Source organism: Budorcas taxicolor, chromosome 7, assembly GCF_023091745.1.
Source record: "Budorcas taxicolor isolate Tak-1 chromosome 7, Takin1.1, whole genome shotgun sequence".
Classification (NCBI taxonomy): Eukaryota; Metazoa; Chordata; class Mammalia; order Artiodactyla; family Bovidae; genus Budorcas; species Budorcas taxicolor.
In genome coordinates, this window is record NC_068916.1 from 17,152,564 (window position 1) to 17,174,732 (window position 22,169).

The 22,169-nt window shown below is 53.0% G+C and overlaps 2 protein-coding genes across 2 annotated transcripts in view; both read right to left on the minus strand.

The window, feature by feature from the left end:
• Positions 1-273: 273 nt before the first annotated feature.
• Positions 274-3,844, minus strand: ZNF414 (zinc finger protein 414). The gene is made up of 8 exons (XM_052643744.1): positions 3,733-3,844; positions 2,720-3,032; positions 2,282-2,389; positions 2,062-2,167; positions 1,167-1,513; positions 1,035-1,085; positions 444-617; positions 274-347 (listed from the first exon to the last, which is right to left on the minus strand). The coding sequence occupies exons 1-8, from the start codon at positions 3,733-3,735 to the stop codon at positions 274-276; spliced, it is 1,176 nt and encodes a 391-aa protein (XP_052499704.1). The 5' UTR covers positions 3,736-3,844.
• A 4,152-nt stretch (positions 3,845-7,996) lies between these two features.
• MYO1F (myosin IF) overlaps positions 7,997-22,169 on the minus strand; it is a 36,739-nt gene continuing 22,566 nt past the window's right edge. The window contains exons 17-28 of the mRNA XM_052642906.1: positions 20,637-20,743; positions 20,051-20,149; positions 19,753-19,897; positions 12,783-12,897; positions 12,514-12,683; positions 11,728-11,873; positions 11,264-11,410; positions 10,923-11,071; positions 9,940-10,023; positions 9,144-9,339; positions 8,894-9,063; positions 7,997-8,391 (exon numbers count right to left, since the gene is read on the minus strand). Of these exons, the coding sequence (XP_052498866.1) occupies positions 8,315-8,391; positions 8,894-9,063; positions 9,144-9,339; positions 9,940-10,023; positions 10,923-11,071; positions 11,264-11,410; positions 11,728-11,873; positions 12,514-12,683; positions 12,783-12,897; positions 19,753-19,897; positions 20,051-20,149; positions 20,637-20,743 (1,605 nt within the window). The 3' untranslated portion in view covers positions 7,997-8,314. The remainder of the gene's footprint in view (positions 8,392-8,893; positions 9,064-9,143; positions 9,340-9,939; positions 10,024-10,922; positions 11,072-11,263; positions 11,411-11,727; positions 11,874-12,513; positions 12,684-12,782; positions 12,898-19,752; positions 19,898-20,050; positions 20,150-20,636; positions 20,744-22,169) is intronic.

Sequence of the window (22,169 nt, forward strand, 5' to 3'; positions counted from 1 at the left end):
GAAGTGGTGGGACAGAAGGGACGGTCACCAACAGCTGTCCCAGAGTTGAGGTGACAGGAGAGGCGGGACACAGGTGGGCAGTGAGGGGGGACCTGCCTCCTCCCAAGGTGGCGGTGCCCCAGGACTGCAGTGGAGGAGCAAAGGACCCGGACACACGGCACATCTCATCTACAGCTGGCTCATCTGCCTCTTTTATTGCCCCCGACCCCTGCCACCTCAGGCTTTCCATAAAACGACACCATTACCCACAGCCCGCTCCCTACGCGGCGGCGTTCAGAGCGGCGAGAAAACCGGGCACTCCCCCTCAGACAGCAGCTGCGATACCTTGGGTGCCAGCGGGGCCGGGTCTGGGTGGGGCAGAGGAGGGGGCGCCTGAGCCTCAGCCCCGCTCCTCGCCTCAGGGTGCCCCACCGTTCCCGCCCGCGCGCTACCCCCGGCCTTACCCGCCGGCGCGTCGGGGCGCGGCTGCCCGGGCGCCGGGGCCGCGGGGCCGCCGGGGCGGTGGTCCTCCAGGTGTAGGGTCATGGCGGGCCGTGAGGCCGTGGAGAAGGCGCACTGCATGCACGAGTAGCGGCCGCGCGTGTGCTCCCACACGATGCGGCTGGCAGCCGCGTGCCCTGCGGGCAGGCAGGACCCGGTCAGCCCGGGCCCTGGGCGAGGGCGGGTCGGACCCTTCCCAGCCTCCCCAGCAGCTCCCGGGAGTGGGTGCGTGGGGCGGGGGGGCGCTGGGCTGGCCATCCGCTTTTCCCGACCGTTCCCCCAAGTGTCTGGGGGCACTAAACTTGACTTATCCGTGTCCCCTCCTCCCATCCTCTGAACCCATGTGGGGGGGGAAGGGCTCCGGATCCGGGCGCAAGTTTTACACGGAAACGCCGGCGCAGATGAAGGAGCAGGGGCGGCAATTTTTAAGGCAAAATCCTGTATTTCGGGGGAGACATTTCTGGGCACCTGGAAAGGGGGTGAGTATCCCCCAGGTCCCACTGGGCCCAGGAAAGAAATCCCCTCCACCCTCCCTGGTGGTCACCTGCACGCACCTGAGGGCGCGTCGGAGCCGCCCTGGGGTCTTCGCGGGCTGCCGCCTGCACCTGCGGTCAACGGGCGGGTCAAGGTCAGGTCAGAGTGAGCCCAGCCCACCCTGAAGGCGGCCCCGATAAGCCCACACTCACCTTGGCTCTTTTTCCAGACGGCGGCGCTGGAGGCAGGGGGCCCAGGAGCGGCGGCCAGAAAGGGGCGCAGGCGTGGGGGACTTAGGCCAAAAGGCGCGGGGTTCAGGTAGGGCAGAAAGGGCCCAGTGGGGGCAGGGGCAGGGGTCGTGAACGGCTCGAGCAGCGGGTACGGCAGGCCAGGCGCCGGCGCAGGATCGGATTCCGGGGGGCGCTCGGACGCCGGAGACTCCCTGTCCAGGGCCGGGGGTGGCGGCGGCGGGGCTGGGCTTTGCGCATGCTCGGCGCAAACATGCAGATGCTTGAAGAGCGAGCGGTGCGTGCGGAAGCGCAGCAGGCAGTTCTCACACCTGGGGGGCAGCACAGGGCTGGGCTGGGTCTCCCAGGGGACCCAGGGAGGGGCCTATCCGCGGTAACCTGGAGAGCCGCCGCTCCAGGGTGGTCAAGGACCCTGGGGCCAAATAACCTGACTCCCCCCATCTGCGGGGGCAGGAGTTTGCCCTAAGCGGCCGCCCACAGTGGTTGCGACCCTTCCGGACTTCTCCAGGTCCGAACCCTGGGAAGATGAGGAAGGAAGTCTCAATTTTGACTTAGGTGATCAGTTTTCCTCTTGGGAGGCAGAGGACTGGGCCGAGTCGTGCCATCTCTGTTCCCCCCTACACACATACTCCCTCCCAAGCCCCGCCCTCGGGGTCCCTGGGATTGGCTCTAGAGACCAGTCTCTTCTGGGCAGGTAAGGACAAAGCTGGCCCTAGATCACGCCCTCATCCTGACTCAACCCCCTCGGAAAAGGAAGGGAGAAAAGCCAGGACCCCAGGTAGTAGCTGTCAAAATCGGTGGTCAGGGGGAGCTGCCTGGTCCCCCACACCAGCAGAGGTCACGGTGGACCAGGTCTCACTTGAAGTAGCGGTTGGGTTTGTAGTGCAGCTTGCCGTGGGCCACCAGTTCCTGCATGTTGGGGAAGGTCTCGGTGCAGCTCAGGGCGGAACAGCGGAAGAGCTTGCCTGGCGGCGCAGGGATGAATGACAGAGGAGTGGAGTGGGGTGGCCAGGACTGGCCCAGAGGCTCGGCCCGCCTCCCACCCTAACCTGCCTCCCCACCATCTACCCTGGCCCTACCTTCCAGGGACTGTGTGGGTGGGCAGTGGGTACGCAGATGCTGTGCCAGGTCTCGAACGCTGGGGAAACTGAGGCAGCAGCCTGGGCTGGAGCATGGTATCTGCTTCCCTGAAGGATGCACAGAAGCAGGGGGAGGGTCACTATCCCTTCGTCATCCACGCTGTCCAGGGCTCTGCCTCAGAGGGGCATTTATGGGGCTGCAACTACCCTGCAACTACTAACAATGGTTTCTTACTGGGGCCTTTACCCTCTGCCTCCCCCACCAGAAAGTAGCAGCTGAGTTTCCCTGGCTCCTCGTTGGAGCCACAGACTACCACGCAATGGGGCTCATTAAGTGGTGATTCCCTCTAGGTGGGCCCCCAGTCTGGAGATACTCAGTAGTCTGCACTTCTGTTGTTCCAGGCCTGTGATCCCCCAGAAGGTCCCATCACGTGTCACCTGGTGGTGGGCGTCGTCTGGGAGGCCGCAGGTCCTCACTGGTCTTGGAGACAGTGCTGGTTGGCCCAAGGCTGTGTCCAGGTCGGGGATGGCCACTGTCTGGGGCTGGGGAGGCACCCTGCTGGGTCCCTCCGGTGGGCCCTCCATGTTCCCACACTGGGGGTGTGGGTGCCCGGTCAGGGCCCGGCTCCTCCTCCATGGAAGAGGACTTGGCTATAGCAGCCACAACTGGGGACACCCCCTTGTCGGTCTCACTGGAGCTGGGCTCTGCAGTAGCCGGCATGTCCGGGCTGGGCCCCGAGGGTTCCTCATCCTGGTGGAAGGAAGAGGTGGGGAGAACCCCCTGGGCCCAGGGTCTGCCTGCGCCACCTAGGGGAACACCTTCACCCCGCCATAACCATTGGGTGTTTCTAAAACAGCGAATGCCCCAGAGACGTCACCCAGTTGGCTCCCATACTAAGGAGAGGCAGTGGGTGAGAGGGTTGAACGTCTGCCTCCAGTGTCCCCGTCCTTCGGAAGAGAGTTGGGAGGTGTGCCAAATGTAGAAGGGGGTACCTTTCCAGGAAGCCCCTATATGATAAGAAGCATGCTCTGATCCTAACTTGGAAAGCTGGGGGGCCCCCCCCACTACAGGGCAGGGGCGTGGCCCTGAGGGAGTGGGCGTCGCAAAGGCGGGGCTCTGAACAGGGCGCGGCTAGGAAGATTCTGGAGTGCCAGAAGTGGCCAAGTGGGTGTTTGAGGACCGAGATATATCTACCAGAGGGGTTCGAGCTGTGTAGGCGAACCGGAGGTGCTGGGACCCCAAACATATAAAGATCAGGGGGGCGGTGCCTGAGCTCTGTAGGCGTGGCCCAGTCGAAGCCAGGACCGGAAGTAGGGGGTAGGGTGCTCCCTGAGTGACAGCGGCAGGCGACTGCCCGGATGTGGAGGCGGGGTCGGCTGGAGGCTTAGAAGGCCGCTCCCCGCCAGTCCCTGCTTGTTCGCCGCGTCCGCATCCCCGGTGCCGCGCTCACCATCCTCAGCCTGGTTCAGTCTCTTGTTCCTGCGGCTCCGGCGGCTCCAACTAAGGCTGCGGCGACTCCTTCGGTGGCCGTGGGCTCGCGCTCACGTCGGCGCCATTTTTCGGCTCCTAGCTCTCGCGAGAACGGGGGCGGGGTCCGCCCACAGTGCTCAGCGAGGAGGCGGGGCCTGAGATCCAGGATTCTCTGGAACTGCTATGCCAAGAGGGAAAAGGCAATGGCACCCAACTCCAGCACTCTTGCCTGGAAAATCCCATGGACGGAGGAGCCTGGTGGGCTTCAGTCCACGGGGTCTCGAAGAGTCGGACACGACTGAGCGACTTCACTTTGACTTTTCACCTTCATGCACTGGAGAAGGAAATGGCAACCCACTCCAGTGTTCTTGCCTGGAGAATCCCAGGGACGGCAGAGCCTGGTGGGCTGCCATCTATGGGGTCGCACAGAGTCGGACACTACTGAAGCGATTTAGCAGCAGCAATGCCCAGAATATGTGTACAGAGATCTAGGATTAAAAATTTCCCGGGCCTTTGTGTTCTCCTGTGCAAAATGAGCATCTTCGTTTCCTCCCGTCCCGTCACCGTATCTCGAAGGGGGATAAACAGCAGTTCTCAGTTTTGAGAAGGTCATGTTTAGAGGGCTGCCTCTTGGGAGGGAAATTGCCGCGGACGTCAACATTTTCAATGCACTTAGTCCGGAAATTGGAATGGATCTGTTGAGATAGCCAAGGGCGGGAAACAAGTTCACTTTCCGTCCTCAGGACACCCGGAACGTGTGTAGCCTGAAGATGGAGTGGTGTGTGTTTTCAGGATAGGTGGAGAGCCCTGGCGTGAAATGAGTCACCTATCCAACTTACGTTATTTGAGTGCCTAGTTTATGCTAGGGTCTGGGGATCCAGAGATGAACAGGACAGGCCAACAGTGCTGCTCTCAGGGGGCACTCGCTTTTTAAAATGGGGAAACAGATAATGAATCAACAAATGCGGGAAATGATCTTATGGTTATATTAAGTGCCATAAAGGAAAAAGGGCTTCCCAGGTGGCGCTAGTGGTAAAGAACCCACCTGTCAATGCTGGAGATGTAAGAGACGGTGGTTCGATCCCCGGGCCAGGAAGATCCCCTGGAGGAGGAAATGGCAACCCACTCCAGTATTCTTGCTGGGGAGAATCCCATGGACAGGGGAGCCTAGCAGGCTACAGTCCATGGGGTTGCCAAGAGTCAGTGGTGACTGAGTGGCTGAGCACAATAAAGGGGGGAAAAAAGCCCAGAAGGATGTGATGGTCACGGGCCAGGGACGTTTCTCTGTGAGAGGACTTCTGAGCTGTTCCGTGATTGTCAGGAGGCAGTTATTCAGTGGAAGTTCAGGAGGCCACATCGCTGTGGGAAGAATGAATAGCTGGTTCAAGTGGCCTGAGTTGGGGAGGAACAAGCTTATCTTTTACAAGAAACAATGAAGTGATCAGCTTACTGCTGGAGCCAGGTGGAGGCAGGGAGTGAAGATCAGAACGTAGACATGGTTCAAGAAAGGTCATTCAGGGACCTAGTGAACTGTGGAAAGAGAGATGTGTGGTCTCTATTCTAGCTGATGAATTTTTAGCAGGGGGAGGAACACCATCTGATTGCTGGGTGTCCTTTGGAGGATGTATCATTGTTGGGACAGTAAAGTGGATCTTTGACCTAAGATCTCTGGAATACATTATTTAAGCATTTGAGAGTTCTAGCAAGTATCGGGGAAGACAATGGCACCCCACCCCAGTACTCTTGCCTGGAAAATCCAATGGACAGAGGAGCCTGGTGGGCTGCAGTCCATGGGGTCGCTAAGAGTCGGACACGACTGAGCGACTTCCCTTTCACTTTTCACTTTCATGCATTGGAGAAGGAAATGGCAACCCACTCCAGTATTCTTGCCTGGAGAATCCCAGGGATGGGGGAGCCCGGTGGGCTGCTGTCTATGGGGTCGCACAGAGTCGGACACGACTGAAGCGACTTAGCAGCAGCAGCAGGCAAGTATTGGCTTTATATACAATGTATTTCCATCTATGTACATAAGATGTGCACGTGAGTGCTTAGTGGCTCAGTCATGTCCAGCTCTTTGCGACCCCATGGACTGTAGCCCGCCAGATGACTCTGACCGTGGAATTTTGCAGGCAAGGATGCTAGAGGGGGTTGCCGTTTTCTACTCCGTTAATATGTGCCTATCTGCTTTTATATGCCAAGAATATCTTTGGGAGGAGACATCAACAAACTGGGGTGGAGGGGGAACGGACAGGAATTTTGCAGTGAGAGGGAAGACAGATTTTTCACACTTTTGGGCTGTCTGAATTAAAAAAATTTTTTTTCTTTTGATTATCATTAATATGGTTAAAAACTTATTAAAAAATCCTTTTTAGGAAGGGTGGAGGTGTGTGTGCATGTGGGTGTGGGCAGGGGAGGTTGGTGCAATCTGGGGAAGGGTGGAGTGAGGTCTTAGAAAGGACAAAGAACCAAGAAAGGGAGAGGAGGGGCCGATTTAAGAAACTTTGTAACAGAGTCAACAGGATGTTGCTGAATAGGCAGGGCTAAGATGACTGAAGTTTGCAGTCTGAAGATGCTATAACCTAGATATGAGATTGGAGAAGGAAATGGCAACCCACTCCAGTGTTCTTGCCTGGAGAATCCCAGGGACGGGGGAGCCTGGTGGGCTGCCGTCTATGGGGTCGCACAGAGTCGGACACAACTGAAGTGACTTAGCAGCAGCAGCAGCAGCAGATATGAGATGCTGTCTGCTAGATGTCAAAACTACTCTCCTCTTCATCCCCAGTGAATAGCCCTACTTCCTGCAAAAGTGGTGATGGCTATTGCAGTGGGGCCTCAGGGATATACCCCTTATTGGGAAGAGGGGCAGCCTGCATGGTGAGTTCTAAGGCAGAGAAAGGAGACAGAAGCCTTCATTCCCCTTCAACACCAGGAAACGCCCAGCTGATGGTGTTGTGGCTCACACAGTCCTCCCGCAGTCTGTCCCCCAATCTAAGTGTTGCTGAGAGACATGCACAGTGGTAGCCGGGCAGTGGAGGGGCAAAAATCATAGATGGAGGGAACCAGGGACATTCAAGAGATTGTGAAGTGTGAAAGCAAAAGTCACTCAGTCGTGTCTGACTCTTTGCGACGCCGTGGACTATATAGCCCATCAGCCTCCTCTGTCCATGGGATTTTCTAGGCAATAATACTGGAATGGGTTGCCATTCCCTTCTATAGGGGATCTTCCTGACCCAGGGATCAAACCTGGATCTCCTGCATTGCAAACAGATTCTTTACTGTCTGAGCCACCAGGGAAGCCCCCAATTCAAGAGACAGGTTAAATGTTTGTGTAATGATTGACTAATAACAGGGCTGTTGAGGCATAGTTGCACAACTGGGATTTTTTTTTTCTCCAGCTACACTCAGTGTTCCAGGTAGGTGTGGATCCTGAAGAAGGCTCTTCTGGCCAGTTTTGCTTCGATACCTATCTCCCATCCTCCAGGTGGGTAGGTGTCTTCCATCTGGATTCCTTCCATCACAGTGTAGATCACTCTATATAGTATTTGCCATCAAGGTCTGCTGACCCTTTCATCCTCCTTGGCTTCTCCAGCAACGCCTACACTCTCTCTCTGCACCCCTGTCCCCTGCTCTAGCCCCTGTCCCTTCTCTGGCTCAGTCCTGACCTCACTTATCTGGTTCCATCTCTCCCAGACGGACTGCCCTTTGTGGGGCTGAGCACAGAGCGGGTATTCATTTAGAAAGTCAAAATCCTTAGGCTCAGATCCAAGGATTCACCTGCATGTGTGGGGAGGTTTGAAAGGCTCAGACCCAGCACTGGTTTTAGGACAGCTGGAAGGGGTGGACAGGGATGACTCTGAGTGGTTTATCGGGGGACATGTGGGACCTGCCTCCTTCCTCAGGGTCCCAGCTGGGTTTGGTATTGGGGAGATGTGTAGATTCAAAAGCTGACAGAGCCCACCAGAACATTTTCTGCAGGAGAGCTGGCATGTAGCTTCTGAAAACCAGCAAGTGAGACAAGCTCAAGCTTTGTGAGGGATGGGAGTGTATCCAAGTTCAAGACTTGGCTCTGGAATCTTGGGTGAGTGACTAAACCTCCCTGGGCCTCCATTTTTCCATCTGTAAAATGGGGTTGTTTGCTGATCCTACCTCACAAGGTTATGAAAAGGCAGTCCTTGTTGGTGCTCAGTAAATTAATTCATATTCTCACTCGGCAAACATTTATTGCCTCGTTTATGAGAGGAGGGAAGTCAAGCTTGTCAAGGTCCTCCCAAATGTGCTTGGCTCTTTGCCCCGGGACACAGCTCATATCCTACTCACAAGGCAGCTGTGAGGTAGGTCGTGTTAGCCCTGTTTTACACAGGAGGGAACAGGTATGACTTGTGGGAGGCCAGGGTCCAGGGTGGGGGGACAGGAGCTCCAGTGGTGACCCCAGGGCCTGGGTTAGGCTGGGCTGGAGGTCACAGAACTGGACCTTCTGGCCAATGCAGCCGAGGGAAACGAGACCCATGTTGCAGGATCCAGGTGGGCAGGTGGGAGGGCAGGGTCCCAGGCCCCCGCCCCACTCAGATCTTCTCCACATAGTTTCCGGGAAAGAGGCCCTCCTGGCCATGCAGCCGGCCTTTCCACCAGCCTGACGAATCTGTGGGAGAGGAGAAGATATGATCCCATGCCCAGCTTGCCCCAGAAAAAGCCTTCATGCTGTGTGGGCAGAGACTGTCTTCTCTAAGACAGAAAGGGATGGAGCTGCATGTGCGTTTGCCTTGCCCTTGGCTCACACTTTCATTTTCTAGACCATCCACTGGTGCTATTCCCTCATCCTTCTTATATAGGTCCCTCCCCATGATCCCCATGGGGGACCCAGAAATAACTCCTAAGATGTTCCCCCACCCACCTGCAGAGGGTGCTGTTGAAGCTCCTCTAGGTGCAACCCAGGGTCAAAGTAGGAGGTGGCCTGGGCCATCCAGACAAGGCCCATTTCCAACTCACAAGGTAGGTCTGTTATTGGCCCTAGTGCTTAACAGGTGGGAAAAATGAGGCTGGGGTATTGGGTGTGATGCAGTGAGGCCAGGTTCCCAGGGTTGCTTAGGAGGTGACCTCCAGACCTTGGAGGTGTCCTTCTGTTTCTGCCCTGGCACACACACCTTCCATAAGGATCTCGATGACCTCGTTCACATTGAAGCTCAGCTCATCCACGTCTTGACCGACATACTGATACAGTGCCCGGCACCTGGGGCCATGCGTCCGTGGCTGGGGCTTAGGTCGGCCTACACCAGGCACAGGTCGCTGTCCCACACTGCGCTTCCTCTGCATGCTGTGGGCACATGAGGGCACTTGTCACAGCCCCAGACACTCCCCATCCCATTCCTGGGGCTGCCTTCCCACACAACCTACCCAGCCACGCCCTGGTCAGGCACATTGAGGAATTCTGTGTTGTGCTCCGAGGGGGGCCGTGCCCGTGGGCGTCTGCTGGCCCCCAAGGCTGAGGACGGAGGGCCCCGTGGTGGCCTCTGGGATCCCCCTCCAGATGTGATCTCCATGGGCAAGGGGCCCCTTCTGGCAGAGGGAGGCACCCCATTGCGGTCCAGGCCTGCAGCAAGAGTAAGGATGGGAGCATTTGTCAGGGTGATGGCTAGCAGGATTTGAGGAGGACTTAGCTCCAAGTTCCCTGAGGGAAGAGGCAGCTACTGTCAACCCTGTATGATAAGGACTGGCCTGGAGAAAGAGACCCTGGGGTAAGGAAGGCATACATAGATTGAGACTGCCAGGGGTAAGATTTTGCCCCACCTACTTCTGTAGGAGGGCTTTTATGGGTGGGTCTTAGAGGCTGAATAGGAGTTCATATGGAATAGGAGTTTGAGAGACAGGCAGAGCAAACAGCTCAAGCAAACGCCTGGAGGGAAGACAAAATTTGGTAAATTGGCAAAGTAAGATGCAGCCTGCATGACAGGAGTTTAAGATGGGAGGAGAGAAGAGGTCAGTGGTTAGTTGGGGTCAGAATCTGAAGGGTTTTTGAATAACAAACTAAGCTTAGCCTTTATTCTATGGGAGATTGGGAGCTATAGAGAGTTCTGGACAAAAAAGAAGAGAGTGGTCCACTGTTTGTAAGATCTCGTTGACAGGAGGTCTGTCTTAGGCCTTGGAGCCCACAAGAGGCAAGGAAGACATTTAGTAGCAGGTGTCTCTTCACCTCTGGGGGGCCCGGGAGCTGCCCGGGTAGCAGTCTGGCCTGGCCTTCTAGATTTTCCCTGGGCCATCCCCTTCCGTGTAGGCTCTGAAAGGGAAAGGGGAAAAGATATAGGGATTGAGTGTGATTCTTGGCCCCACCCCCAAGTCCGGTTTACTCCGGGCCCCGCCCCCTAACTCACTGGCTCTCTCATCAGGACAGAGCCCCTTAGTTACTGGAATACTGATTGAGTGAGTGAAAGTCGCTCAGTCGTGTCCGACTCTTTGCGGGCCCGAGAAGGCAATGGCACCCCACTCCAGTACTCTTGCCTGGAAAATCCCATGGGCGGAGGAGCCTGGTAGGCTGCAGTCCATGGGGTCGCTAGGAGTCGGACACGACTGACCGACTTCACTTTCACTTTTCACTTTCATGCATTGGAGAGGGAAATGGCAACCCACTCCAGTATTCTTGCCTGGAGAATCCCAGGGACGGGGGAGGCTGGTGGGCTGCCGTCTCTGGGGTCGCACAGAGTCGGACACGACTGAAGCGACGCAGCAGCAGCAGCAGCCTATACAGTCCATGGAATTCTCCAGGCCAGAATACTGGAGTGGGTAGCCTTTCCCTTCTCCAGGGGATCTTCCCAACCCAGAGATCGAACCCACGCCTCCCTCATTGCAGGATTCTTTACCAGCTGAGCCATCAGGGAAGCCCCAGTAATTGGCCCCGCCTCTCCAGGACCCACCCCTCATTGGCTCTTGGGCCGCCCTCTCCAGAGATCTTCCCATTCAGCAACTGACACACGGGTCTACTCTATGGCCACGCCCCTCCATATTTCGCTCCCTTATTGGTCACCTCTCTAGCCCTGCCTTCTTCGTGGCCTCTTCTATTACCCACTCTTGACCTCCCTCACTGGCCCCGCCCCACGGTCTTGATTGGTCCGTCTCTGATCCCATCCCATACAGGGCCAGCCTCCTGTGCGCCAATCTCCTGGTTCTGCGCAGACTCACTGGAACTTTTGGGCAGTCCGTCACCCACGCTGACTGTGAGGGCCTTGCCGCTAGCCTTGAGCACCGCCACGTCGCCGGAACCACGCGAGAAAGTGACGCTTCGGGTGCCACCTCCGCCCCAGCCCTCCTTCTTCACCCGGAACTGTAGTCTGTGAGGAGAGGAGGAAGGTGTGGTTGTCCCCACCCGCCAAGCAGGGGTCACCTTCTCATCCCATCCTTGCGGATCCGGGCTGAGATGGGAGGGGGCAAGGCAAGGGCGCGTATCGGTCAGTCTGTGAGGCGGGGGAGGGGGCGCTGTGCCACGCCAAGCCCGAGGGTGGTACGGGAGGTGGGGGTCGTACGTGTCGCTGAAGGTGAGAGCCAGGGGCCTCCGCACCGCCTCCTCGAAGCGCTTGCACAGGAGGCTGACGAACTCAGTCTTGAAGATGCTTTCCAGGAAACTGTCGGCCGCGTCTTCTTGGAGGATGAAGAAGTCATCCTGCCGCGTGCTGGGGGAGGGGCGGGAGGAAAAGCAGGTGAGGCTGGCAGAAGGGCTGATATTTGCGATGCAACAGGGGAGGGGCAAATGAGGGGTGACACAGGTGGGGGCAAACGGGAGAGGTGGCAAGGAGCTGGAAAAGGTGGTAATAGAGAAGTCAGGGGAGGGGACCGGTGCTGTTGGCAAATGACCATGAATGCGAGGGCAAGTGAAGGTGACAGATAGGACCAAGAGAAAGTTGCAGGTATAGAAGGTAACATGTTCAGGGTGACAGATGGGGTGACAGGAGGGCAGCTGATGATGAAGGGTGCTAGTAGGGGGCCTCACCTGAGAGAAACTCCCCGGAGCGCCTGGATCTCCAGCTTCTTCTTCAGGACTTCACGCACCTGGCCCTTCTCAGGCCCCTTCTTCACCTTCTCCCGCCCGATCACATACACGCACTTGGGTGTCAGGATCAAGTCCCTCTTGATGGGCTATGAGGATGCAAGACCAGAGAGGCTGGTGCCAGGAGCCCTGGGCATGGGCAGCCTGGCCTCAGGGCATCAGCCCAGGCAGAGGGGTAGTGCTGGCAGGTCAGGTGAAGGACAGGTCAGGGGAGGGTCCCTCTACATGAAAGTATATGAGTGGCTACTTTTTATAAGAAACAGGAGGTTAAATAAGGTTATGCTGGCTAGAAAGGAGTGTGTGGGCAATGAACAGGTACAGGATAGGTGAAGGTATGTTTGCGGGGCATGGGTGTCCAGGCCTGATGAGAGTTTACCTGTATATAGGTATATCCGTGCTAGGTGAAGGTGTGTTTAATTGAGAGGCCTGTCTAGACTGCGTGAGAGGATACTGAATGGATAGGTATGTCTTGGATAAGTGAAGGTGGTCCTGTGGTCAGAGCTTCTGAACAAGGTAAGCTTGCAGTTCTGGACAGATGTGTCTGACTTGGTGAGGATATATGTGATGGACAAGTGTGTCTGGGCTATATACAAGGATGTATCTGATGGACAGCCGTACCTACATTAGTTGAGCCTATATCCATGGGCAGATGTGTTTGGGCAAGGTGCAGGAGTACCTCTGGTGGGGCATGGGCAGGGTCCCAGACATGGCCACCTGCTAGTGCCTCACCTTGAAGCGTCGGTCATACTTGTTGACTGAGTCAGCAAAGTCCACACGCTCTCTCTTGCCTAGGAACTGACGCAGCTCCGGCCGCTCCTCCAGCCCCAGGTAGTCCCCAACAAAGTTCCTATTGATGCTGTTGCGTCTCCGCTCCTTCTTGTTCAGCAGGATGTTGGAAGCTGTGGGGGCACAGGGTCGAGGGTGGGGACAGAGGTCATGGTTTGGCTCCCCCAAGCCAATCCGTCCTCAGCCCCAGCTTCCCACCTGCAGCCTCTCACCTTCCTCCCGCATCTCTTCATACTTCCGGACTGCCACATGACGCCGCCAGGCCTTCTGGATGGTGCGGGCAAAGCCATCGAACTTGCGCTCTCGCATCTCCTCTAGAAGGAAGAGCTGGACAAGAAGGAGGGCTGGTGGGTCCTGGCATCTCCCAGAGGAGGACAGTTTCCAGTTTCCTCTGAGTTTCCACCCCACCCATGTGCTTTTGCTGACAGGCACCTGCACACATGCTTTTACATTATGGACAAAAAATTTTGTCTTCTTCCAAATGACCAGACCCAGGAATCCCTCCCAATATGTAGCATAACTTCTGCATTAAATTACAACTGTAGATTTGTCTTGCTGGGTTTAAATCTCAGCTCTGCCACTTACCACCTATGTGGTCTTGCAAGAAATGTTATAACATCATGACTTTTCACCCTTATTAAGCTATGGCCTACCATCTGTGGGAGGTCCATATCCGTTTCAGAGATGTTAGAAATCTGAACCAATGTGCATCTTGGAAAACCAATAAAAGAACTGTAAATATGAAAATTGGACAGACAGGCCTGTTGATGTGACTAGTGGCCATGTGGTTGCACAGTATACAACCTGCACACCCATCCATAGCAGACCCTGAAAGGAAGCTTTGATAGAAAAGCAGAGAAAATTTGAATTTTAAGAGTCTCCACCCAGAAGGGATATAGAGATTAAATTATTAGAGCAAGTCACCTGGAATAATAACCAGTGACTATATCAGGGAAGGAACCTATGGGATAAAATATTACAAATCTACAGTAATAAAATTAAAAGATGCTTGCTCCTTGAAGGAAAGCTATGACAAATCTAGACAGTATATTAAAAAGTAGAGACATCACTTTGCTGACAAAGGCCTATATAGTCACAGCTATGGTTTTTCCCATAGTCATGTATGGATGTGAGAATTAGACCATAAAGAAGGCTTAGTGCTGGAGAATTGATGCTTTCAAATTATGGTGCTGGAGAAGATTCTTGAGGATCCCTTGGACGGCAAAGAGATCAAGCCAGTCAATCCTAAAGGAAATGAACCCTGAATATTCACTGGAAGTACTGATGCTGAAGCTGAACCTCCAATACTCTGGCCACCTGCTGCAAAGTGTCATTGTAAAAGACCCTGATGCTGGGAAAGACTGAAGGCAAAAGGAGAAGGTGGCGGCAGAGGATGAGATGGTTAGATAGCATCACTGCCTCAATGCACATGAATTTGAGCAAACTCTGGGAGATAGTGGAGGACAGGGGAGCCTGGCATGCTGTAGTCCATGGGGTTGCAAAGAGTAAGACATTGAACAACAATAACAACAGTAGTTAAAAAAAAAAAAGGAGTGTTGATCAAATAATAGAACCACCTTGGACCACGACAGTTGGCTGGAAAACACTGTAGTTCAAATGGAAATTTAGTGACTAAAAGGACAGCATGGTCAACCAGTGACGACGGGAAAATAACTGAAAATTAAGTTGGGCTTTATTTAGAAAAAAATAATTAGCACTTCAGCCAGAGGGTTTTCTCAAATACACAAATATCACATCACTGATGAAAACCTGCCATTTTGATGACAATAATGGCTAATGTCTCCTAGAAACCCCAGAGTTTCCTGGCAGGACTAAAAGAATTCTGCCGGTACTTGGTTCAAGCTCACTTTAAAAATACATATCTTGGAGGGCTTGTAGATCTGTGAGTGTGGAGTATTTCCTGCCATGTCAGTAAACAAGGATTTCAGTTATCAGTGATTCTGGCCATCCAAATGTGAATACCTGAGCCCTAAGGGCACTCAGGAAGGCGAATACCTGTGTGACCTGAGAGTCATCAGGTTGTAGCCATTCCCTACAGTGAGCACTGAGGGACTCTGGATATGAAAGCACTGGATATTGATCCCAGATAGCTGAGATGCATATGAAAGGAGTGATTTCGGTGAGCCCAGACTCTGGCATCTTCCCATACATAGAAAAGCGCTAAATTCCTTCACCGGTGTCTGGTTTTCTTTAATTTACAAAATAACTTCTGATGTTCAGACTACCTGCCCTTTGTTGCAAACTTCTATGTAACCTGACCCCTCCCCCTAACTCCTTGGAGCAGTTCTCTCGGGGTCACTTGAGATTCTGTCCCCCAGGCTGAAGTCCTAAAAATTCCCACCAAACAAAACAGAACTCTCAACTTTTCAGCTGTGACTATTAAGTCAACAGTGTTTATAACTGATCATAAAAAGGGGTCTTCTTTCTCACCAGAGAGAAAAAACACCACCACCTCAGGCCGACAGGTTGCAGGCGATTGAGGGGTATTTTGTTCAGTCGCTAAGTCCTGTCTGACGCTTTGTGACCCCATGGACTGCAGCACCCCAGGCTCCTCTGTCCTCCACTGTCTCCCAGAAAGTGCTCAAATTCATGCCTGTCTAAGCATCTCATCCTCTGTCGTCCCCTCTTCCTCCTGCCCTCCATCTTTTCCAGCATCAGGGTCTTTTCCAAGGAGTGGTATTTACATATTCTTTTGTTTCTCAGACCAGTACTCTGTGGATCCAGGAGTTTGTGTGCAAATCTTGTGTAAGTAATGCCTGTATAGGGTGTCTGGAGGGCACATACATGCATTCTGTGGTTTGCTGAGGGAATGGCAGTCTGAGTGAAGGGAGACCAGCCATGCAGAACTAGCGGCAGACCAGTCAACCAGGACAAGTGTCTTCCAACCTTGTTATTTCTGCCCAGGGGACAGGGTTTGGTTTCAGCTTGGGAAATCTTTCTTTCTCCACAGTATTAAAGGCATCTCTTTTCATGCTGCTAAGGGCAGGGGTGGGTGTGCTCAAGGTGGATGACACATACACCCCAGATCTGAGCTTGACCTGGTGTAGTGCATTGAATAGCGCTCTCCCCGAACTTATGTGCACTTGGCGGGAACTTGTGAATGTGACTTTATGTGGAAAGAGGGTCTTTGCAGAGGTAATCAAGTTAACATGCAGCAGCAACAGCAGACTGGAGTAGGGTGAATCTAAAATCCAATCTAACTGGTGTTCTTATAAGAAGGAGGGACTTCCCTGGTGGTCCAGTGGTTAAGAATCCACGCTTCCAATGCAAGGGATGTGGGTTTGATCCCTGGCCAGGGATTATGATCCCACATGCTCCATAGTGTGTCAAAAAATAAAAAAGAGGGAAATTTGGACCCAGATACACAGAGAAGAAGGCCATGTGATGCCAGAGGCCGGGACTATACACCAACAATATAAGTATGATGTATCTGTATACCAAGGAATGGCGAGGATTGCTGACAACCACCAGAATTTAGGGAGAAGCAAAGAAAGATTCTTCCCTGGCACTTTCACAGGGCTCACAGCCCTTGGTTTTGGATTTCTAGCTTCCAGAAATGGGCTTCCCAAGTGGCTCAAAGGTAAAGAATCCGCCTGCAATGCAGAAGACTCGGCTTTGATCCCTGGGTTGGGAAGATCCCCTGGAGGAGGAAATGGCAACCCACTCCTGTATTTTTGCCTGGAGAATCCCATGGACAGAGGAGCCTCGTGGGCTACAGTCCATGGGGTCACAAAGAGTTGGACATGACTGAGCATAAGCACAAGCCTCCAGAAAGGTGAGAAAATAAATTTTTACTAGGTTTAAGCCAGCCAGTTTGTGGTACTCTCTTACAGCATCCCTGGGAAGCTTGGGATAATTTTGAATTCATGATTACAAGAAACAAGACCCAACTCTAAATAAGCGCATCTGTAGTTGGGAAAGCTCCAACTCCATTAATTAACTTAATTCTTTGATCAATTATTGAGAAACCACAGTTAAACTGTTTCCATTTTACTAAAATTATTTTCATTAGGATTAGTTGTCTTTTTTTTTTTTTCCTGTGCAAATTTTTAGTCTGTTTTTTTTTCCTTATGAGACTTTCCCACCAGGGACCTCCCCAGTGGTCCAGTGGTTAAGAGTCTACCTGCCAGTGCAGGGGGTGTGGGTTTGATCCCTGGTTGGAGAACTAGGATCCGACATGCTGCAGCGTGGGGCCAAAAATTAAATAAACTAAAGTTTAAAAACTTTCCCACCAAGCTTTTACCTTTATGAGCTTCATTATTTCCAGCTAGTTCACCTTTCCCCCCTCAAAATGTGCAGAGCGCAATTTTGGTCAAAATTTGATTTTACCTTCTGTTGTCTTAGCCAGTGCTAGCATTCTTTTCATACTGCAGACATGAAGTTAAAAGACACTTGCTCCTTGGAAGAAAAGCTATGACAAACCTAGACAGCATATTAAAAATCAGAGATATTACTTTGCTGCAAAAGTCCATATAGTCAAGGCTATGGTTCTTCCAGGAGTCATGTACGGATGTGAGAGTTGGACCATAAAGAAGGCTGAGCACTAAAGAACTTTTGAACTGTGGTGTTGGAGAAGACTCTTGAGAGTCTCTTGGACAGCAAGGAGATCCAACCAGTCAATCCTAAAGGAAATCAGTCCTGGGTGTTCATTGGAAAGACTGATGCTGAAGCTGAAACTCCAATACTTTGGCCATCTGATGGGAAGACCTGACTCATTGGAAACAGCCCTGATGCTGGGAAAGATTGAAGGCAGGAGGAGAAGGGGATGCCAGAGGATGAGATAGTTGGATGGCATCACTGATTCTATGGACATGAGTCTGAGCAAACAAACTTTGGGAGTTGGTGATGGACAAGGAGGCCTGGTGTGCTGCAGTTCATGGGGTCACAAAGAATTGGATGCAACTGAACTGAACTGAGCATTCTTTTGTCTTTCTGTGTGTGTGTCAATTTTTATCTTTGCCTTTCAGAGTCATATATTCCAATTTGCCCGTAACCAGCAAGATGGATTCTCTTTCTCTCTCTCACCCTCTCATTTTCCTCTTTTTTTCTAGCCCTCCCTCTCTCTTCTCTTTCTTATGTGTTAACACTTAAATTCTTCCAAGTGCAGTTTTAGCCTCAGACAGTTTTGGTTTGTACTGTTTACTGGAGTGGGTAGCCATTCCCTTCGACCCAGGGATCAAAGCCAGGTCTCACTGCTTTGTAGGCAGATTCCTTACCATCTGAGCCACCAGAGCAGCCCAAGTTTCTATCACTAACAATATCTATTTTGAATGTGATTCTACACTGTTTTTATTCTTTGGAGCAAAGTACATCCATAGTGAAAAGCTCTAGGAGGAAGATGCCAACATATCCGGGGGATGAGGAATCTGGACCTTCCACGAAAGACTGTTTTTGTAGCTATGGAATCTCTAGAGCCTCCACCCCACTGTGTTATGTTCTTGCTTTGCTGAGAGAACAGTTACTTGTAAGTTACAGTAACATTAAGGAATCATGCAGACAATCCCCTGGTTGTATTCATAAAGTCCTTGAGAGGCTATGGAGCAGGCGACATGATTATGCACGTGATGGGCACCCAGCTGGGCCTGGCCCATACCCCCAGCACACCTTGCCCCCGTGCTCCAGCTTCTCTGGAACCTGAGATTCCTTTGGAAGTCTGGTGAGCCAGCCCAGTTCACTGAGATGGGCATCCCTCTGTGTACTTTCCAGTCCTCGCACCAAAGCAGGTGGCCAGACAGGCCCTTAGGGGCTTCTTCACCTTGCTTTCTTTTTGTTATTCTTGTCACTGTTGCTTTTTAAAAAACTTGCCCCCTCCCAGCTTTATTGAGCTATAACTGACATACAGCACTGTGTAAGTTTACAGTGTACACATATGTTGATCTGATATACATATTATGTTGCAAAATGATTACCACTATAGGTTAGCTAACCCTTCTGTCCTGTCACATAATTACCATGTCTTTCCTGTGGCAAGACAGTTGAAGATCTACTCCCTAAGCAAATTTCCAGTATTTAATGCGCTGTGCTTAGTCACTCAGTCATGTCCGGCTCTGCGATGCCATGGACTATAGCCTGCCTGGCTCCTCTGTCGCTGGGGATTCTCCAGGCAAGAATACTGGAGTGGGTTGCTATGACCTCTTCCAGGGGATCTTTCCAATCCAGGGATCGAACCTAGGTCTCACATTGCAGGCAGATTCTTTACCATCTGAGCCACCAGGGAAGCCCCCTGTATATGATACAGCCAGCCTTAACCACCACACTGCCCTGTACGTTAGATCCCTAGAACTTAACTGTCATTGTTGCTTTTGCTCTTGAAAGTAGAGGCAGCATAAAGTTTGGGGTGCTTCCAGCCTTTGATAAAAGGCTAGAGATTATTTCTATATTGGAGGGTGTGAAATGAGGTTTGTTTTATAACAAGAAATTTGCCACTTTGGGACTTCCCTGGCAGGCCAGTGGTTAAGAATCTGCACTTCCATTGCAGGGTGCATGGGTTCGATCTCTGATCAGGGCACTAAGATTCTGCATGCTGTGCAGCATAGCCAAAGAATACATAAAAATAAGCTAAGAAAATTGCCACTTTGACCTGAATCTCTGGTCCAGGTACTCATGAATGAAGGAATGAAATAAGAAAAGAGAGAGAAAACAGGACAAGAGGAAGGAAGGCAAAGGAAGGAATGAAGATGATAGAAGGGGATGGAGGAAAGGACAAAGAAAGGAAAGGACAAAAAGACATTCTGGTCCCTTCCAAGGGGCTATCACCGCAGGTGGATATGTGTTTCTCCAGCAGCTTCCTGGCCCCAAGGACCCTCTAGCTAATTTTTTTTCTTTTTTTTTTTTTTTTTGCCATGCCCAATGGCATGAAGGATCCTAGTTACTCCACTAGGGATCAAACCTGCACCCGCTGCATTGGAAACTCAGCGTCTTAACCACTGAACCACCAGGGAAGTCCCACTAATTTAGTTTTCCTGAGCACTGTGCCTCGGACTTCCCACTTTGTTTAATTCTCACGTTGATCCTGCAGGGTGACTAGGACTCTCCGCAATTTCCAAATGGAGAAACCGAGGCTTGAGGGTGGCGGGGAGGAAACGTGCCCACGGCCATCCAGGCGCCTGAAGAACAGGACCATGCAAGTGATGCTGGTGTCTGTCTCCCCCACACACTTACGGACTCAGGGTTCTTAACGAAGACCTTGGTGCTCCCCATCTGGTACTGGTCCGGCTCCATGTTGACTGCCCGCAGCAAGTGCTGCACCCCCTGACGCTCATCCCCGCGCCAATACGGCCACGTCTCGGGGGTCAGAATGGCGTACCTACAGCCAGGGCGGGGGAGGGTCTGAGCGGCTGGTGGGGCTGCGGGGAGGGTGGGCGGAGCGGCGGGTGGTGGGTGGGGCGACTGGAGAGGGCAGGGGCGGGGCGGGGGCGGGGCCGGGGGGAGGTGGGTGAGTGCGGCGGGGATGCCTTACCTCTGCAGGAATTTGGCGAACTGGCGGCGGTAGGCGAAGCCCGCGCGGCGCACCCTGATGTTCTCCTTCAGGCCCAGGTACTCCACCTGGTGCTTGACCCTGGGGAGAGGGCAGCCTGAGTCCCCTGGTGGCGGCCTCACCGCTTCGGGGCTGTCTGGATTCATGCTGGGAGCAGTTTAGGGGGTGAGTTCTGAGGTCTAGGGAGGGGGTTCAGTGCTGGTCCAGGGGTCCACTTTGGAGTTAGTTCTGTCACTGGGGGCCTGGGTTCTAGGGGGAGGGGTCGGTATTTGCTGCGTGGTCAGTTTTAGGAACAATTCTAGGGGTGGGTCCTGGGGTCTGGGGAATGAGGGGGACTGTATTATTAGTTCCACGGACAGTCTGGGATCCTCCCTGGGGACCTCGGTCAGTGCTAGGTGTAACCCCGGGGCCCTGAGGGGTTTTGCGCTGGTCCTAGGGGTTAGCCTGGATGAGGCCTGTGATGGATTCCATGACCCTGGGTGGCGGGGGAGGTTTGCGAGGGAGGGTCAGTCTCGGGGACAGGCAGTGTGGACTGGCTGAGATGGGGCGGGGCGGGGGGCGGCGTCACCTGTTCTCCTCCCAGTCGCGGGGCCTCTTGGTCTCATTGGGCTTGATGCACCGGATGTAGTGGGGCGTGCATCTCTTCAGCGTGGACACCAAGTCATTCGCTTGTTTCTAAGGTGGGGAGAGAAGATGGGGATGGGGGGCACGGATGGGACCCTCTGGCCCCTCTGTCTTCGCATTCTGAATACAGCCCCAAGAGACCCAGACATGCTGCATGGGAACGTGGGCGTGGCACCTGATGGACTCAGGCATCCCTGGTCCCCATGTGGCTCTGTTAGCACGTACCACATGGGGTTCATATCCTGTGTGTGTACCTGATCCTTGAACCCCAAACCAGGAGCTCTCATGTCTGCCGCACTCGCTGCTTATCCAGGCGCAGAGTAAGTGCTCAGCGAAAGTTTGTTGATGGAATAGCTGAGCACGTGGGAGCACACACTTCCTGGCTATTTCTGCCTGTCCTTTGGGGCACAGGTGTTTTAAAAGCAGAGAATCACACGTGTGTGCCTGAGAGGTAGTCCTGCAGAGAAGGCTAGAAATGACATCGTTCCAAGGGGGAAGACTGGAGGATTGGTAGAAGAGACCCTGGCGTGGATCACAGTTCTGGCGTGCGATCCGGGCCAGTGACTGCACCTCTCTGAGCCTTGGCCTCCCATCTGCCAGGTGGGACTAATCTCCTGTCTGTAAAGTGTCTCGTGTTTGCTTCCAGCACTGAGAAGTGCCCAATATACTGTTATTAAAATATTATTATGATGGTACACCTGTGTTCATAAAAGCACTCTTCACAATAGCCAAAAGGCAAAAACAGCCCAAGTGTCCATCAGTGGAGGAATGGATGAGAAAATATCCATTACATCCACGGTATATTGTTCAGCCTTAAAAAGGGAGGAAATTCTGACACATGCATGAACCTTGAAGATATTATGCTCAGTGAAACAAACCGGCCACATAAGTGTCCAGTTCCACTTATAGGAAGTCCCCAGAAGAGTTACACCATAGAGACAGAAAGCAGGAATGCAGGTGCCAGGGGCTGGGGAAGAGGATGGGGAGTTAGTGATTAATGGGGACAAAGTTTCAGTTTGGGAAGGGGAGAAAGTTCTGGAGATCGATGGTGGGGATGTTTGCACAACAATGTGAATGTCCTTCATGCTGCTGAGATGTACACTTAAAAATGGTTAAGGCTCAGACGGTAAAGAATTCTGACAATGTAGGAGGTGTGTGTTCAATCCCTGGGTCAGGAAGATCGCCTGGAGAAGGGAATGGTGACCCACTCCAGTATTCTTGCCTGGAGAAGAACCCCATGGACAGGGGAGCCTGGCTGGTCACAGTCCATGGGATCCCAAAGAATTGAACACAACTGAGTGACTAACCCTTTCACTTTATGTATATTTTACCATAATGAAGAAGAAAGTGACGAATGACCAAAAGACCAAAAAAAAAAAAAATCGTTAGGATGATGGCTCATGTCTGGATTTAGGGGCTTAGGAGGACATTAAGGGAGCTGGTCCAAGCTCCCCAGCCCCAGCACTGGAAGAAGCCC

Coding starts and splice junctions, on each gene's coding strand:
- ZNF414 (XM_052643744.1), bottom strand. Junction 2,390..2,719: donor CAGACGACGCCCACCACCAG/GTGACACGTGAT, acceptor TGCATCCTTCAG/GGAAGCAGATACCATGCTCC. Junction 618..1,034: donor CGGCTCCGACGCGCCCTCAG/GTGCGTGCAGGT, acceptor GCCTGCCCGCAG/GGCACGCGGCTGCCAGCCGC.